At 36.6% G+C, this 19197-nt stretch overlaps 1 protein-coding gene across 1 annotated transcript in view; it reads right to left on the reverse strand.

Annotated features, from left to right (window-relative positions):
• Positions 1–19197, reverse strand: part of GCLC (glutamate-cysteine ligase catalytic subunit) — an 80174-nt gene that overhangs the window by 2663 nt on the left and 58314 nt on the right. The window contains 10 exon segments of the mRNA XM_044002231.1: positions 2455–2575; positions 2671–2774; positions 2872–2953; positions 4302–4406; positions 5062–5154; positions 6447–6559; positions 9060–9083; positions 9086–9197; positions 11051–11167; positions 11749–11823. Of these exon segments, the coding sequence (XP_043858166.1) occupies positions 2455–2575; positions 2671–2774; positions 2872–2953; positions 4302–4406; positions 5062–5154; positions 6447–6559; positions 9060–9083; positions 9086–9197; positions 11051–11167; positions 11749–11823 (946 nt within the window).

A 19197-nucleotide genomic window follows, 5' to 3' on the forward strand; every position in this document is an offset into this window, starting at 1 on the left:
ATCTCTCCTGCCGTTTTCCCTGCAGAAGCCGCTGGACCCAATATTTCTATGTGTTGTGAACAAAATGTGAACATAAAACTTGTGTTTCTGTACTGCCTCCCCCAATTAGAATGTGAGCTCCTTGAGATGAAGGGCCATCTCAATCTCTGGTGCTTAGCACACAGTAAATAAAGGCTCGATAAAAACTTCTTTTGCTTTATTGTTATCATGGGAAAAGCAGATCTCTGGGGAAATGATGAAAGTTTCCTTCAAAAGAAAAATGGGAGTTAGGTGCTTATTTGAGCTAGGATATTTCTCTTGAAGATATCTTTTGGTATGTTCTGAAAGGAAATGTCTTGGGTTTTCTCAAACTACTGGTTGTTTACCAAGGGAGCTGGAGAACAGAAAGCACTATAAACATGACAAAGTTAGGAGAAAGAGGACAGCTGGTGTAAGGATAGCTACATCTACTGAGATTTACACTTTTCAGAGTCAGACCAGTGTGTTGCTAGAGGGGCGGAGAAGAAAGCCATTTGGCCCCCAAAGATCTGAAACACAAGCAGATGTGCCAACAGTGGTGTAGCTTCATATACAATTTTAGTAGCCACAGAAAAGAGGGGTGGGCTGCTATACTCAGTCAGGATTTTTCCAGCTGAGGCTGAAACAGAATGATATACTTTCACCTGCCTCCCCACCATCCCTGCATGATAGTCCCTCATTATTAGGGCACTGGTAACAGAATTCCAAATCTAAGTGTCAAGGTAAGGAAGATATAAGCTTATATGAAGAATGCAGAATGAGCTAAGTATCAGATACACATGTAAGGAGAGAATTTGGAGGCTAGAGGGAGTGGCTCATTCACTGAGGATAATCCAACTTGTCTGTTTTTAATTCAAAGACTAATTCAGTAAAAAGTACAAAATCTTTTCCCTTGGGAAAAATTATCAACAAGAATCTTAGCGACAGTTATGTGGAAATTTAGATTATTTGGAATTCATACTGATTTGACCCCATACTACATAGTGTATCTAGTTCTTAATTACCTGTTGGGGAACAAAAGAAAATTGCCTGTAGTTTCAGGTTCTGGTGATTAGGGAGAATTTACCTCAAATTCTGCCTAACACAATATGACCCTAACAGGTTTGATCACATCACCCCCTCACACACACCACCCCCCACTCAATAAATTCTAGTGGCTTAACTAATGCCTTCAGGAGCGAATACAAAATCCTCTGACATTCATAACTCAGCCCCCTCCTCCCTTTACAATCTTCTCACACCTTATTCCCCAATATGTCCTCTTCAATCTAGTGACTGTTCTTCTGACTGTTCCAGGAGAACAATCTCTTGGTTCCAGGCATTTTCTCTGGCTGTCTCCCCAGGCCTGGAATGCTCTCTCCTCCTGTGTCTAACCTCTCTGGCTTCTTTTAAGTCCCTACTAAAATCCTTTTATAGAAAGCCTTCTTCAACCCCTCTTAATTTCAGTGCCTTTCCTGTTCATTTTCCTATTTATCCTGTATATAACTCATTTTCTACATATTTGTTTGCATGTTGTCTCTCCCATTAGACTGTAAGCTTCTTGAGGACAAAAGACTATCTTTTGGGGGCAGCTAGGTGGCGCAGTGACCCTGGAGTCAGAAGGACCTGAGTTCAAATCCGGCCTCAGACACTTAACACTTACTAGCTGTGTGACCCTGGGCAAGTCACTTAACCCCAACTGCCTCACCAAAAAAAAAAAAAAAAAAAAAAGACTATCTTTTGCCTTTTTTTTGTGTATCCCCAGCACAGTGCCTACCACATAGTAAATGCTTAATAAATGTTTGTTGATTGATTTAATTAGAAAGGAGGTCTATAGCCAATTATTTTTAAACTTTAAGCCCCAAGAAGAAGAGAAAAACCCCAGGGGCAGCTAGGTGGCGCAGTGGACAGAGCACCGGCCCTGGAGTCAGGAGGACCCAAGTTCAAATCTGGCCTCAGACACTTAACACTTACTAGCTGTGTGACCCTGGGCAAGTCACTTAACCCCAACTGCCTCACCAAAAAAAAAAAAAAAGAAGAGAAACCCCACACCTTCTCCACAAATAGAATCCAGATGTTTTATTACATGACTTTTCATGATTTATGTAACAATCTGAAAAATGTGTGGGAAAATTTATAATTACATGTCCTAAAAGAAGAACATGTCTTACTTGGCTTGTTAATTAAAAACATTAGCTATTTACATGTTCACTGTACATTGGGGGGGGGGGGGGAGAGAGAAAGGATCAATTAAATCCACACAATATATGTTGGGATTAGCATAGGTTGTTTAATACTACACATTAGTAACAATTTAAAGATATCAAAAGGTCTGGGATTCCCAAGCAAGACTAGTTTTATAAGATGATAGTACAAAAAAATCCTAAATACTAATATCAAGTTGTTCTGTGATATGACAGGTGAAAAAAAACAACAACAACAAAACACCATACATACCTGATGCTCTCTTCTTAATTAGCTTCAAGTAATTAAGTATGCTGCATCTTGTGTCTACATCTACTTCCATATTTTCCAGGTAAGAGTTTAGAATTGGTATCAAGCCAGGAAAAGCACCTTCCTATTAAAAAGAAAAAAAGTTATCACATGGTTTTAATTTTTTTTCTCAATAACTTACATCAACACAGAATTTGTGACTGAGTTAACCAACTCTACCTTCCCATTGATGATCGTATCTATGCTCATCAATGTGAATTCTTCAGTGTCTGTTTCTGTTCCATTCTGGGCTGTGCTACAACCATCTACCACAGCAGTGCCACCTAAAGAGCAAGATGGAGAGAGGAGAAAATTAAGTAACTCATCCTTATTGTAAACTAGATCTAAAAAGTCTGAACTTACTGGAAAGAGGTTTTGAACCTTTGCAAATATCTTTCCTGAAATAAAACAGCCCATGTAGGACAGCATCTCGTTTCTGGGCCACTTTCATGTTTTCATCAACCTAAGAGAAAGGCAATGGGAAGTTTTAAAAATAATATCATATTAGGCAAAGTCACTACTTCTTAGGTCCTGAGAGTAAAAGACTTCCTTAGGAATCCTGCATTTGTAGGGACACTAAGGCACTGTTGGTGGATCTGTGAACTGGTCCAGCCATTCTGGAGAACAATTTGGAACTACATCCAAAAAGGGTATAAAACTATGAATACCCTGTGACCCAGGAAGAACACTACTAGGTCTGTATCCCAAAGAGATTAATTAAAAAAAAAAAAAAACACCCTTCCCCACATATATGTAAATGTCTATATCTATATCTATCTATAGATATACACACATCTCATACATGTTTATATCAGCTCTTTTTGTGGTGGCAAAGAACTGGAAACTGAAGGGATACCCACAAACTGGGGAATGGCTAAAGAAGTTGTGATATTTGATTGACAATAATAAATGACAAGAAGAATGGTTTCAGAAAAATCTGGTAAGACTTACATGAACTGATGCAAAGTGACATGACAGAACCAGGAGATCATTGTAAACAGTAACAACAATACTGTAATGATGATCAACTGTGAAAGACTTAGCTACTTTGATCGATATAATGATCTAAGACAATTCCAAAGGACCAGCTGCCTCTAGGAATGAATCATGCCTACCGCCTCCCCCCCCCATTCTTTCTATTCACCACATGTTAATGCCTCCAACTTTTATGGTTTTCTTCAAAATTATCCTCAGAGAAAATTTTAACTGTATCTAGTGCTCAATAAAGAGGTTTTGACCCTGAAAATGAGGTGTTACATCTCTCAAATTTTAATTTCCTTCAAGGGTCATTGTAGATACTAAAATACAATTTAATGTTTGTTAAAATTGTCACATTTCCAGGGGCAGCTAGGTGGCACAGTGGATAAAGCACTGGCCCTGGATTCAGGAGGACCTGACTTCAAATCCAGCCTCAGACATTTGACATTTACTAGCTGTGTGACCCTGGGCAAGTCACTTAACTCTCACTGCCCCGCCAAAAAAACAACAAAAACAAAATTGTCACATTTCCTATAGGTTTTAAAAGGAATAAAAGATGCTCCATAAAAGAATATTTCTAAGAAGCAAATCTGACTTGTTTCCAAAAAGATGAAGTAAAGAACTACCAAAAAATTCTTGCTCAAAGATCTTTCAATAATGAATTTCTAGACCAGAAAATGCTGATGAGAAGCCCATTCAGGAGAACTATATATTTAGAAAGGAAAAGCACTTTCTTTCTAAGGAATTCTAAAATTTTTATACTTAATTTTGTAAACAGCTAAGGCGTTGGGGATGTAGATTTACAATCAGCATATCAAGAAATTCACTCTTACCTTTGACAGAGGGATGAGAAAATCCAATTTGTATGAAAGAATTACTCTGGTTAGCAGGACTACAAATACCACATAGGCAGAGTTCTCAAAGTCTGTTAATTGAACCTACAAAAACAAATGTCCTTTAAGTTTTTAAATCTTTACAAACACTCCAAACACAGATATGACCCCACCCCCAAAAAGCATACAGACAATAACTACTCTAAAATAATAACTCACACAATTCCACCTCACATTTGCATGGTACTTTTAACTTTTAAAAGCACTTTAATGCATCTCATTTTATTCAGAGAATAAGTAGGTAAATTTTATTCTTCCCATAAGAGAAATGAACAAACTAAAAAACAATCCCTGAGGCATAGAAAGTAGTTGCCTTAACCAGCAGAGTTCTGATGGATACTCAGGTCTGACTCCTAATTCTATACTCTAGAAAACCACTATATTTTTGTGGCTGTAAAGCCTAGTTAATATTAACAGCCAGTCCCTGCCACCCCCCCCCCCAAAAAAAACCCCAACCTAAACATGGTTTGAACACCATCTAAAACATTGTCTTGGAGCCCTTCTCAAAATAATGCTTTTAAATGTAAAAACAAAAGCCACAAGATTACAAAGGAAACCAATTATGCTGAAATATAGTTATGAGCATTATTTTTTAAAAAATCCTTCTTAAGAATGCCTGATCTTTTAGATTCCAAAAATTAACTCCTGGACATCATTCAAGTGTTGAACTCCCACTGACATAACTTGGTAACATTCTTACCTCCATGGGCCGGAATTCTACTCTCCATCCAATATCTGAATTTGGAGGTGGAGGTTTAAATCTCATGGTCTGCCAATTTGTAGACTGAATATTCTATAAGAATCAACACAACACAGAGAACAGAGACTCAACAATTTAGGAAGAAGAGACAATTATTCATTTTGCTTGGTGAGTACACTAAAATGTTTGACCCTTTTCACTAGCTCTGCTTTAATCCACATTACTGACATATTTTCCACAGTCAGGCCAATGTGAAGGCAGCTAAACACAGAAATCAAACAGGTGTGTGTGTTCATGCAAGCATGCGCACCCTGCCCCCCCCCCAGGTCCAGCTATACATAGTTTCACACACACACACACACACACACACACACACACACACAAGAATTGAAAGGAACCCTGTTAATAAATGTATATGTTATTTATTCATTTTACAATCTCTCATGCTAGGAACAAATGTATTCCCTTTTCACCTTCATTTAGAATCCTTGTGGTTTTTTCAAGAGTCATTTCACATAAAGTCTTTCCTGATGCTGTAATTAGTACTGTTTTCACTATTCTCAAATGATCACGTCTATATCTACCTGGTGACATGTTGTATCCCTCCCTCCCCCTGTAGAATATAAACTCTTTGAGGGCAGAGATCATTTTTCATTTTGGTCTTTGTGTCTCTAGTGCCTGGCACACATATTAAGTGGTTAATACTTATTGGAATAGTGAAAACATAGCGAAAACAGCTTAATATACAATAAATATTATATATGTGTATATATGTCTATATTTGTATATATACACATCCATCCACATATCCATATGTTAATCAATCAGTGAAGATTATGTAATCTGTACCGTTAGGCTATATTATGACCTTGAAATCATTGCCTAATGGAATGTCTGATTAGATCAGTCAGGGTAAATCTGAATGACCTGGCTCCTGGCTAAAGAATTGTAAGAATAATGGAAAACACTGGATAACTGATAATGTGACCAATTTAGTAAAGGTGGCATAGGTGCACCATAATCCCTTTATCAGGGTATTTCAGACTTTACATTCCTTAGTCTCTTACTATGCTGATTAACGAATCACAAATACCTGTCACCACTGTGGTGTGGATTGCTGTTACTATCTCACAGCAAATATATACACAGAGAAAATAAGCCTGCACTAGTAAACATATTAAGAATAAAAGAGGGGGGCAGCTAGGTGGCACAGTGGATAAAGCACTGGCCCTGGATTCAGGACTCCCTGAGTTCAAATCCCGCCTCAGACACTTGACACTTAACTAGCTGTGTGACCCTGGGCAAGTCACTTAACCCTCATTGCCCTGCCAAAAAAACCAAACAAACCAAACAAACAAACAAACAAAAAGAATAAAAGAGGATACCTCAAAGTGGTCAGATTCATTGGCATCATCTAGGTGTATCTTCTCTTCAAACAATGTCAGTGGGTCTCGAATAAAGAGATGGGCAATATGTTGGGCCAGGAGATGGTCAATACCTGCAGAATAAGAACACACAAAGCTCACTCCAAAGGTAGTAAGACTATGCTCATTTTACCAGCCAAGCAGAGAATGAGACAGCTTTACAAGTGTGGAGGAGAGTTATTCTGATAGACAAACTACACTGGAAGGACATCTTCTTTCTGGAAAGAATTACTTTGTTCCATGTTCCTACTTTGTCCTGGTTTTTCTTCTGAAATAAGGGTTTTTTGTTTTTTTCTCCTTTCTTTTGAATTTAACAAATAAAAAAACATTGCCATAAAAGTTGTAGAAATGGAGACTGCACATAAAACTGAATTTCTATTGTGTACAGCCTGCTTGTCTTTTGAAATATATAGAATAAATTCTACATGTCACTTTCAAAGCTATCCTGTTTGTGATTCCTTCTCTTAGAGGGAAGTCCTATTTATCCCTTATTTCCTTCTCCTTCTATCCCATGGTGGGCAGATGGGTGTGTGTGTATATGTGCGTGCATGCGTGTATGTGCGTGTGTGTGTGTGTGTGTGAGTGTGAGAGAGAGAAATATGTTTGATTCTGCATCTCTAAGTCATGTATCCATATTGTACAAGATGCTAATTTGCATCTAATTTCTTCCAAAGTGATTTTTCATTTTCCCAACAGTTCTAAGTCAAATAATGAGTTCTGACCATCAGAGCTAGGGTTTTTTGGGTTTATCAGACACAAGGCTACTGGGTTTGTTTGCTTCTGTAATATACCTAATCTGTTCCACTAATAAACCTCTATTTCTTAACCAGTACTTAATTATTATTTTCATGCTTACTGCTTTGTAGCATAGTTTTGGGAGCTAGTACTGCTAGGGCCTCTATCTTCCCACATCATTTCCTATTATTTTCCTTGAGTTTCTTGACCTTTTGCTCCTCCAGATGACTTTTGTTATTTTTTTTTCTGGCTCTATGAAGTAATTCTTTGGCAATTTGATTTGTATTGCCCTGAAAAAGTAAATTAGATAGTGCTCTCATTTTTATTTTATTGGCTCATCTAACCCAGAGGCAATTAATGTTTTTTCAATCATTTAGTTTTATTTCTATCAAGATTATTTTATATTCTCATATTTGTACTCTTTGTACCCTTTTGTATAGTTACATTCATATGATTTCCATGGATATCCTGGTAAGTGGACTCCAATATTTTATGCATTGTGAAGTTATTTTGAATAACTTTCTCCCTCTTTCTGCTGAGTCTTAAAGGTAATATATAAAAATGCAGATCATTTATGTGGATTTGTCTTATATCCTGCAACTTTGCTTGTTATTTTTTCCAAATAATTTTTAATTGGTTCTCTAAGTAAATCATCATATCATCTGTAATAAATAATTTTATTTCATCTCTACTTATGCTTATTTTCCTCAATTTATTTTTCTTGTTTTATTACCACAGCTAACATTTCTAGCATTTTAAATAAACAGTGATGATAATGAACATCTTTGACTTTTCCATTATCCTACTGGAAAGGTCTCTGGTATATCCTCATGATGCACAATGCAGCTCCTATTTTTAGAAAGATACTTACTTACTACATAAGTAACGGTTACATTTATTCCTATTTTTTTTAAAAACACAAATTAGTATTTTTCTGCATCTACTGAAATGATCATAAGGTTTTTAAAAATTCTTTTACTAATATGGTCTATTATATTTATACTTTTCTTATTACTAAACCAACCCTGAATTCCTGGTATAAATCTAACCTGGTTATTGTATCTAATCTTTTTGATATGTTTCTATAGCCTCTTAATGAGATTTTATTTGAAGTTTGTATTTATATGAGGAATATTAGCCTATAGTTTTCTTTCTCTGTTTCAGTTCTCCTTGGTCTAGGTTCAGTACCATCACAGAAGAATTTTCTAAGTTCTTTTCCGTTCCTATTTTTGAAAGCAGTTTATGTAATACTAAAATTAATTGTTCTTTGATTGTCTGATAGAATTCACTTGGAAATTCATCTGGTTCTAGAGTTTCTTTCTTTGGAAATTCAATTATAGCTTGTTCAATGAACAAGTTCTCTATTTTCTGTTCTGTAAATCTGGGTATTTCTGATAATGATGGCAAATTTTTATCGACTTAGCCTAAAGTTACTCCTGGCCTAGAACTAGATACATACCGCTAAAGATTACATGGAAACACAAGACAGGCACAGCTTTGAGAGTAATAAGTTGAATTTATTATGTGTGGGTTTTTTTTTTTAAAGCAAGCTGTATATAACAGAGATTCAAAGTTTCACAAATGAACTTTTTTCTGCTCTAATTTGTATATGAAAATGTTCTGTCTCTTGGGAGGTGTTAATATTAAATTCAGAGTAAAAAATTTTTCAGAATGTTCTTATTAAAAATTGAAAGGATTTCACAGCTATAGTTAAGCAACCTTAAGTGTCACCATAGACTTTATACCACTAATAAAAACTAGCTAGCAAATACAGTAGGAATGATTTTTGAAGAGCTAAAAATTGAGCATTAAATTTGAATCTCAGGATCAGGTACTCACCTTCCTTTAACAGGCGTTCATAATTTCTTTATCTTTTGTCAAGTCAATATCATTGTATTTTCACCACATTTAGAGAGAATAACTGTCTATCGAATCATATCGAGACTTGCTAATCCTATAGTTGTTGTTCTTCAGAGGCTAAAATAGAATATATCATTACAAATGATGCCACATAAATGGAACTTTTGAAATACCCTAACTAAAAAAGGAAATATTTAAAAGTTAAAGGGTAATAGCAATACTGTTCAAAGAACAACTGTGAACAACTAAGTTATTCTGAGTATTATAAATACTCAAATCGACTAGAAAGGACTTATGAGATAAGATGCTATCCATCTCCAGAGAAAAAAACTGATAAAAAGAAGTTAATATGGGGGGTAGCTAGGTGGTGCAGTAGATAAAGCACTGAACCAGGATTCAGGAGGACCTGAGTTCAAATCTAGCCTCAGACACTTGATACTTAACTAGCTATGTGACCCTGGGCAAGTCACTTAACCCTCACTGCCCCACCCCCCAAAAAATTAATATGGTTTTACATCGTATAGGTTTTTACACTACATATATATATATATATAGATATAGATATAGATCAATTGATCGATCTATATATCTAGTCTGTGTCAAATGGTGGTCTTCTCTAGTGCAAAGTGGGGAAGGAGAAGGGAGGGAGATAGTTTGGAATTTAAAATGTAACAAGAAAAATTCAATTAAAAAAACACAAGGGAAACGAAAAGCTCACTGATGCTGAGAAACATTTCTAAGGGAAGTCATTAAATCTTCTATAAATTTTAAAGAAAAAAAAAGGCAGATGATTGATTTCTGGAATGTTTTGGGTAGAGTGTTCCCCTGGAAGTAACTTCCAAAGACCTTTTTGTTTTTAAGAACAGGAGGGAAAAAAAGCCTACTTTGGAGGCAGAGACAACCTCCCACTGCAAATCATAATCCAAAAATAGCACAAAACAAGATAACCCCACAACCATACACTTTTGGAACTTAGTCCCACTAGCACAAATAATAATTACCACCATGCATGGAATTCACTACTCAGTTTAATGGGCATTTAATCTAAACATATGTTATAAGCTAATCAACATGCCAACAAGTTCACAATCTTCTACATGTTAGTATTTATCAATAATAATGGTGAAGACATGTATAATCAATATCATAATGCATGCCTTCTCAAGGAATGAGGGGGAGGTATGGGAGGGTGGGAAAGAATTTAGAACCAAAATTAAAAATTTAATGTTTAATTTTCTTTTAATGTAATTGGCCATATTTAACAAATAAGAAATGTATTAAAATAATGGCAAATACATGGGAAGAAATTATATTTCTTTTTTTTTTTTTAATTTTTAGTGAGGCAATTGGGGTTAAGTGACTTGCCCAGGGTCACACAGCTAGTAAGTGTTAAGTCTCTGAGGCCGAATTTGAACTCAGGTCCTCCTGACTCCAGGGCCGGTGCTCTACCACTGCGCCACCTAGCTGCCCCTAATTATATTTCTCTTAAAGCAAATAACATCACGTGAGAATACTGACCGTGTCATCATAAAGACATTTAGTTAAGAAGAGCTATGAGCTTGAGGAATACCAAGCATAATACATATTAAAAATTGCTAAGTACCTTAAGTAGGTAACTAAGACAAGAAGGTTTTAGAAAGTTATCAAGATGAGAAAACCACTTCCCTTCCCTTCTTTCCACCAGAACTTAAATCAATTTGGGGTTATTTTGGCTGCTGTCACTAAGGAAGGAAGCGCCAAAGTATGGACACCAATGACAGACTTGCATTCCCCTCCCATTAGGGCCAAATGCCACATTTGAAATCAGGAAGCCCAAACACATATAGAAGGTTCTAACTCATAAAAAGATATGAGATTTGTCATTGGCTACCTGAAATATAAAAATTCAAACAAGTTTTGCATATTGCTTGAAACAATATACCCATTTTACCTGCTCAATTTAAATAGGCTATTAAAAAAAGCATTCACACCTCCAATCCTCTCTCCTCCCGAGTTCTATCATCTACAGATGCAGATATTACTCCCCAGCGACAATCAATATCTGACACATAGCCTCGGTAGAAAGGAGACGAAGCACTCAAAGCCATCTAAAAACAAACAAAAATTAGCTTTTGCAGATAATGTTTAATCATTTTTCTTATGTACTAAGAAGCCTCATGCAATCAGCTTATTTTGTCAACAAGGCAGGATTAGTGCTTATCCAACCCCTTTAAAATTGAATGACTTCTCAACTCATCCTTTGTACCCTCCCCCTCCAGGGCAAAACAAAACAAAACAAAACAAAACCCAAAGTCCCTCAGATTTTTGAAATAGAGACAGATTGTCATAGCTTAAAATTTTGCTTTCATTCAAATGAATTAACTTTTTTGTAAAGGAAATATAATTGATGGAGTGGAGAGGGCAAGACAATGTCAGAATAGAATAAGTTAAAACTCAAAAGTCAGGTGGTGGCATCACCAACAAATGTCTTAGTGTCACTGATCCATTTTAACTTCTCTTACCCGCTAACTCTAAATATAGATCTAATGACTGCACATGATGTATGCGAGTCCAATTTTGACTGAGGACACCAGCAGACAAAGAACACACTGAGAGTAGTTTTGCCCATGCAAAATCTATTCAGTACACTCAAAGAAATGCATTTCAGGAAAATCTATTTTCTACTTACTACAATTGGACAAATAGTAGCCAGCTGATCATAAAGGTATCTGGCTTCAGATATGCTGCAAGCCTGGAATGTCACCTGTTAGGAAAAGCAGAAAATTACTAACATTTTCAAACCCCAAAAGGTATAATAATGAAGGGAAAGAGGGACAAGAAATTGGTGTCATGTCATAGGGCTAAGCAAAAATCATAAAGACCAATTAGAATTTTAAAAGCTTACTGGATAGAAAACCAGATATGCCCACGTCCAATAAACAATCTGTCGTTACATCTAAGTTGAACCAAGAGACTGTGAAGATTTCAGAAATACAATCAGATTAGGCTGCACAGGAAAATTCTCTTCTGCCAACATATTTCACTAGCAACAGTCCGACCCTGGTTTCCAGTTAGTTGGCAATGAAAAATTCTGTTCTGCAAGGGGTTTGGAGATGTTTAGATGGTATAGCTGCTGTGAAATAAAAGGCAGCTAACTTTCATTTTTAAACACACACACAAAAAGATAGATACAACCTCTGCTCTCCCCCCATCTTAGCCTTTGCCCCCAAACTAATGGAAATCATTGGCCATTTGGCAGTGGACAATGCCAAATTAGTTCAAAGTCAAATGGATTATTTTGCTTCATGTAGATGGAATAATTGAGTCACTGAACTTGTTTTGTATTCTACTGAGATAGCCCCCAAACTATTCCATGACCACAAGGTCATAGCATCAAGATTTGGAGAGCAGGGGCAGCTAGATGGCGCAGTGGATAGAGCGCTGGCCCTGGACTCAGGAGTACCTGAGTTCAAATCTCAGCTTCAGACACTTTAACACTTACTGTGTGACCCTGGGCAAGTCACTTAACCCAATTGCCTTACTTAAAAAAAAAAAAAAAAAGATTTGGAGAGCTGAAGCTTGTCTGTCTGCCTGATGCCTCTCCTTCAATTAAAAGTCATTTTTTATTTCCTGGAAGGATTTCAAGTCTTGAGCCTTCCCATGTTACTGATACTTAAATATCTCCACACTTTTATTCTTGTTTTCAATTATTATGGACCTGACGTACACTGGCATAACAGCTAGCACCGGCCCTAAAGCCAGGGAGACCTGGGCTCCAGCACTGCCTCTGATGCACACTCTGGGCTGTGTGACCCTAGACTAATAACTTAACCTCTCAGTGGTCTAGGCTATTCTGTAAGATTAAAAATGACCACCAGGTGCTATCCTGCATCCAGAGAAAGAGTTCCTTCATTTCTGAGTTCTCCTTTGCCAATGAAATAACAGGTTCTGTTCAATACCTAATTTGGTCCTTACAAAACTTTAATAATGGATGATGTGGTAATAACCATATACAGGGAGCATTTATATAGTGCTTACTATGTGCCAGGGGTGGACCCTCATATTATTCCCCATTTTATCCTCCCCACTCCACTTTGGTGAGGAAGGTCATGCATTGTTCTTGCCATTTTACAATAAAGAAACCAGGAGAGGTTCATAACCCCACTTACCACTACCCAGGTGTTATAGCAAGGATTCAAAAACCTGGGTCTTTTGACTTCTTTCCACTCTACTGAGTGGACTCTAATTACCCTTGCAATACCTGAATTCTTAAGCTCCTCCTTGACATTTAAGGCTTGCTACAATCCACAAAAACTTCCTCCTAGCACAAGGAGGAAAATCTGATCTCACTGGAATCACTGAGACTTGGTGGGATGAGACTTATGATAAGAATGTGGCACTGAAAGAACACACCCTATTTAAAAGGAAACAGATAAAAAAGGTGGGGGAAGGCAGCACAATTTAGCACTGTATATGAAGTAAAGAGAATCATGCGAAGAAACCCAGAAGCCAGAGGGAAAACATGGTCTAAAGATCAGGGTGTTGAAGATCTGAGGCAGAAATCAAAGAGGAGCTGTCATCAGAATATTTTAGATCACCTGGACCAAAAAAAAAAAAATCTAGAAGCCTGAGCTACAGATTGCAAGTCTGATACAGAAACATGAGATAGCAGTAGGAAACATTTGTAGGAACGATTCCTTTCTCCCAAATTAAAATAGAAGTAATTCCTGATTTACCTTAAGAATAATATCATCCTTAAGTAGGTAGGTAGACCAGAAGGGAAACATTTCTTTTCTAGATCAGATTCTTACCAAGAAGGAAGACTTGGTTACTAGGGGGGTAAATGATAGGAATCTTGGAGAAAAATGACTCTTAGAATTTGTCACTGAAATGGAAAGGAGAGCTGGACCTGGTCTGACTCACGGCCTAGATTGGGGATGTGGAGTGGGAGGAAAAAGGCTTTTTAAAGGCTTCCTATGAGGACTATATAAACTTGGACTAAGATTTTACAGAAGAAGTGTCAGCCCACAGGAGATGGAAAACTCAAGGATAAAATTCTGAGGACATAATGAAAAACAACTCTCATTAAGAGGAAAAGGAGGGGGCAGCTAGATGGCACAGTGGATAGAGCACTGGCCCTGGATTCAGGAGTACCTGAGTTCAAATCCGGCCTCAGACACTTAACACTTACTAGCTGTGTGACCCTGGGCAAGTCACTTAACCCCAACTGCCTCACTAAAAAAAAAAAAAAGAGGAAAAGGAGGTGTTGTCTAAAAAAACTGGGGTAGAAAGCACAGAATTCTTTACTGCTCTACTTAGATTTTAAAAACAAAAGATGGAAGCAGAGCCCTTTAATAAAAGAGAATGGATACAAGAGCCTGACATAGCTTTACAAGAGTTTTAAAGTTCAGAACAATTTGAAGCTGGTTTAAAAAAAAGCCAAGAATAACAAAAAAGATTGTTTTTCTTAAAGAAAAAAAGTGATAGTGGGGAAAAGGAGAGCACTAAAGAAGAGACAGGACTGTTGCTTGAGGCAGATAACCAACTACAGAGAAGGCTGAACTACCTTGTTTTCTCTGTCAAAGAAAATAACCTTTGAACAGCAAGGGACAGAACAGTTAAAGTTAATAGAGAGAGCTGACCCCCAAAAGGAAGAGTTTAACCTGGACAAAAGAAGACTTAGGGTAGATGACTTCTCTTCAAGAATTTAAAGTGCCATCACTTACAAGAGGGAACGTATTTGTTCTGGTTGACTCTGGAGGGAAGAACTAGGAACAACAGGAGGAAGCTTCAAAGAAGTAAATTTGGGTTTCCCTGTTTGGAAAAAAAAACTTCCTAACATTTAGAGTTATCCAACAGTGGAACAGGGCTGCACCAGAGGTAGCGGGTTCCCTCTTACTAAAGGTCTTTAAGTGAAGGCTACATCAGGAATGGGTCTTTTATGTATAGGTTAATGAGCTCCTGAGGTTCCTTCCAACTTGATTCTCTGCTTTTCATTTTGAGAACTACAGTTATTCTTAGTTGAAAAAAAGGGTCATATACATAGACACGATTTTTAAAAAGATATATGTATATACATATGTATGTATACACACACAAAGTGGGGGGCAAGGAAGAAATTCCAAACATATATATAGGGGAGAAAACCCTATTTTGTTTCTACAAAAACCATCTCATCTCCCACATTATCTCTTTATATCTGATTTTCATATTTAAACTTGGACCCTGATGGCCTTATGAAAATGGGAAGGGGATTCAAAATATGATCTGATTTTTACAATTTGAAGTGGATTTTAATATTTTAATTTTGAAGATAGTTTCTTTCCAATACTAAGATTACTACAAATAATTGCAAGTATTGAAAGCAGGATTAATAATCCACATCCAGTGAAACAATATGTAGTATAAATGCAGATTGACGCTTACTCTTTTCATTTTTGTGGTGGCTTTTCCTTTCCCTTTGTTCTATTTTCTTCTTTCATGACATGACTAATGTGGAAATATGTTTACATGATTGAAACACATATAACCTATATCAGATTGTTGCCATTCTTGGGGAAGGGGGTCTGGAGGGAAGGAGAAAAAATTTGGAACTTAAATCTTATAAAAATGAATGTGTTGAAAAACTACCCTTTTAATGCAATTGGAAAAAAAATACTATTTACAAAATTAAAAAAAAAAGAAAGTAGAATAAGCTGGTTAGTTTATTTGTAATGACTAAGAGTTAAACATAACTGATGATAAGAATCAGAGTGAATGGTTGACTCAAGTTTACTATTTTTAGTGGCAGCTGGGGTTGGGCTTGGTCTGAATTTAAAAAATTAAAAAGACTGTTCACAACCAAGGTTGATGATAGCCTGAAACTCTATAATTTCTGTATCTTGGACTTAAGGCTCTATCAGAATGTTAAAATGCAAATCCCCCCTGGAATAGGCTTCATACCAGGCTTTCTAAGTTCAATATACACCATAATTAAAATGGAATTTTACTAGATATGTTCATGAGAGTAGGTTTAGGGACAGAATACAAGGTTATTGGATAAGAGCAAGGACCAATGAATGGGGGGAAAAGGTATAAAAAAAAGGAAACCTGGGGACCAGAGATACGTAAACAATTTTACCAAGGTCCAACTGCAGTGGTGGTCAGGTATGTGGCATAAATTTCTGAATTTAGTGCAAAGGTCCATACAATGTTTCACTTGGGTTAGAATCTCTTGATGTCTAATAGGGAAATAAGGACCTGGGTTTTTGTTTGTTTGTTTGATTTTTGAGGGGGTAATATTATCACTACCTTGGAGCTGAGAGAAGATACAAGAGGAGGACAAGATTAAGTTTAAGATGTCATTGAGTTGGCCTCCCTAAGGTGCAGAAAGGCCACTGACTGTAACATTTATTCTTATGGTCTACTGTCGATTTTGGGGAAATCTGGGAATAACTGGTTTTTCTTCCCTCCAGATGTTGTAATAAGCTTGTCTTGAGCCATCTACATGTAACACTTATTTTTTTCATTCGCCAGAATGTTAACTGAAGTGATAAATGAATATATTGTGACTTGTTCCAGAGTCCTTTTCTGTGCTAACTGGCCTGAGCTTTAACTTGAACCTAATAAGTTTCTACAACTAAGAAACAGAGCTAATAGAATCACATGGTGGGGGTGGAAAAGCATCTTGCTCAGGACATTCTTTTCTACCAGGAATGGTAACTCATAATGACATCCTTCTCAAACTTTAAATATTAAGAATTACTTGGATTGTATTTTAATTAGGCTGGATTGCTTAAAAAGCTCCTTACTGATGAACTAGTTTTTACACCATCTACTCTTACACTCAATCCAAATTGTAGATGTCTGTCCACTAAATATATTTTATTCTTTAACAAAACCCAATTTTTATTGCTGCTCTAGCTGTTCTCATCCCAACACTTCCACTCTACCCGAGCACAAAGTCTAACACTTGGTGTTATTTATTCATATATTTTCATGTTTATTTTTGAATGAGAGTAGTGAGAAATGAGAAGGAAAGAGAACATAAATTCTTAGATAACAAGGTAGCATTCTGACAATTTCCCAATGAAGTAAGGAAGAGCAATAAGGAAGCTTAGATAATTATGACCCTTGATTCCTAACCAAAACTGACCAGGACAAAGCAGTTATAATTATCAAATCAGTGAGGCTAAAACAGTTTCCTAACACCTTCCTTCCTCCCCTCCCCCATTACCTATACAGTTCCAAATATAACTCCCAAACTCTCATCTACTATCAAGTCTGCAACAGACCTGGGAACTGTTGAACCCTAGATGAATATGATGATGAAGGTGAAAATTACATGCTTATGCTTCTTTCCTAGCGATGAACAAATATTTGGTCACTGATTCTCCTATTTCTGGAGAAGTCAATTTTGTCTGTTGGCTTTTTTCATAAGATTTCATAAGGTACTACTTTGCTCTTCCACCCACTGAGAAACTTCTCTCGCTTTCAGCATGACATCCAGTTAAGCTAGTTACATTTAACATTTTACTTAGAATAATGAGATTTCCCTGCCTTTCCCTACTAAGATTTGCTTTTAGAAGGGATCTACAGAACCTGCTAGTGAATCTTAACCCCCTTTATAACATTTCTGTCTCCTGAGGTTAAATGACAATTTAAAGAAATTATCTGGATGTTTATAATAATAATTCCAAGAGAAAACAAAATGAAAAAGACACCAGGTCTCACAGACTTACAAATCTTGTATGGACCCTCAGCCTCGACACTTCATTTCCATAATAAAAGCTAAATGATGACAAAATGAATACAAATGAAATGTACACATACATACACAGGAGGCAGGTAGATTTGGAAAAGCGAACAAGTCCTAGAAAGTAAAACCTCTAGCTCTTAATTATTGACACCAAAGACTTGCTGACAGTTACTAACAGTTGTTATTGTTTTTTAAAATGACACAAAATACCTTTAAGGCTGAATAAAAAAGGTAATGTGAAAAGGGCAAAATAAACCACATGGATCCCCAAAATAATAAAGAATAAAAATAAAGGATAGGTATCTGAGAGGGCTATAAGATTAAAGGGAAAGTAGCTGTTAGGTATTAATTGATAAATAATGCCTTAGAAATAACGCAAAAATTTGCACACAAAAGTAAGTAAGAGCAAAAGATGATCTCTGCTATAATGAAGTAGTAGTTTCTGCAGTCAGTATTTCCCTACATGTTATTTCATTAATCAAATCATTTTATGGCTTAAAAAAAGTTGTATTCTTAGAAAAGCCTGCATATGTGGGACAGCTGCTATAGGTTGATACTTGATTACATGCCATCTACCAACACTGGAGGAAAAGGCTTATGAATATAAGCAACTTGGTTTTCTTTGGCATTTCGAATTCTTAAAAATGTTCATCATAGAAAATAAACTGAGGTCGAGTCAACACTGAAAAGTGGCATATTTACCTTTCCTCTACCCAATTATAAGTGGACTCCTTACTCCAGTGCTGGTGTAGAGATCACCAATCCAGGACATGCTGAAGCATCACTGCCGACCATGTCATTGGTGGGGGAAGAAAAAAAAGTTTCTGCACCTTAAAAAGGTCAGAACAGCTTTGGACATTGCTGATGCTTTTATTAAAAGGAAAGCAAACAGGCAAGAAAACAAATATGGTCACCAAGAAAGAGAGATGTGGGAAAGATGGAAGAATCAAGGGGCAAAAGGCAAGTCAGGAGCTTTGTGTTTTTGCTCCAAAATTTAATTTTAAAAAACCCTATAAATTTATAAAAAAACTTAGGAACCAGGCTGTTTTCCTGGAAAGAAAAACTAGTGTTAAAAAGCCTTTCCATAACTTGGCAATTCACTGCTCATTAACAAGAAGTGGCATATGATTTTTTTCCCCCTCAAAGGCTCAGAACTAGTCAAGAATTGCAATGTGGTCAAGATATATTTTGTGTTATTCAATTCAAGAAGCAATAAGTGCCCCATCATCATGTGCTAGGTTCCAGGGATACATTAAATTGGGGGGGGGGGCGGCAGTTCTTAACCTGAGGTCAGTGAACATTTTTAAAAAAATTTTTGATAACTACTTTAATATAAAGGGTGATTTAAAAAACACAGTCCCGTTATTTAGCTCTAAGCTTGGACTTTTGAAACACCCTGTA

This window comes from Dromiciops gliroides, chromosome 4 (genome assembly GCF_019393635.1).
Source record: "Dromiciops gliroides isolate mDroGli1 chromosome 4, mDroGli1.pri, whole genome shotgun sequence".
Lineage (NCBI taxonomy): Eukaryota > Metazoa > Chordata > Mammalia > Microbiotheria > Microbiotheriidae > Dromiciops > Dromiciops gliroides.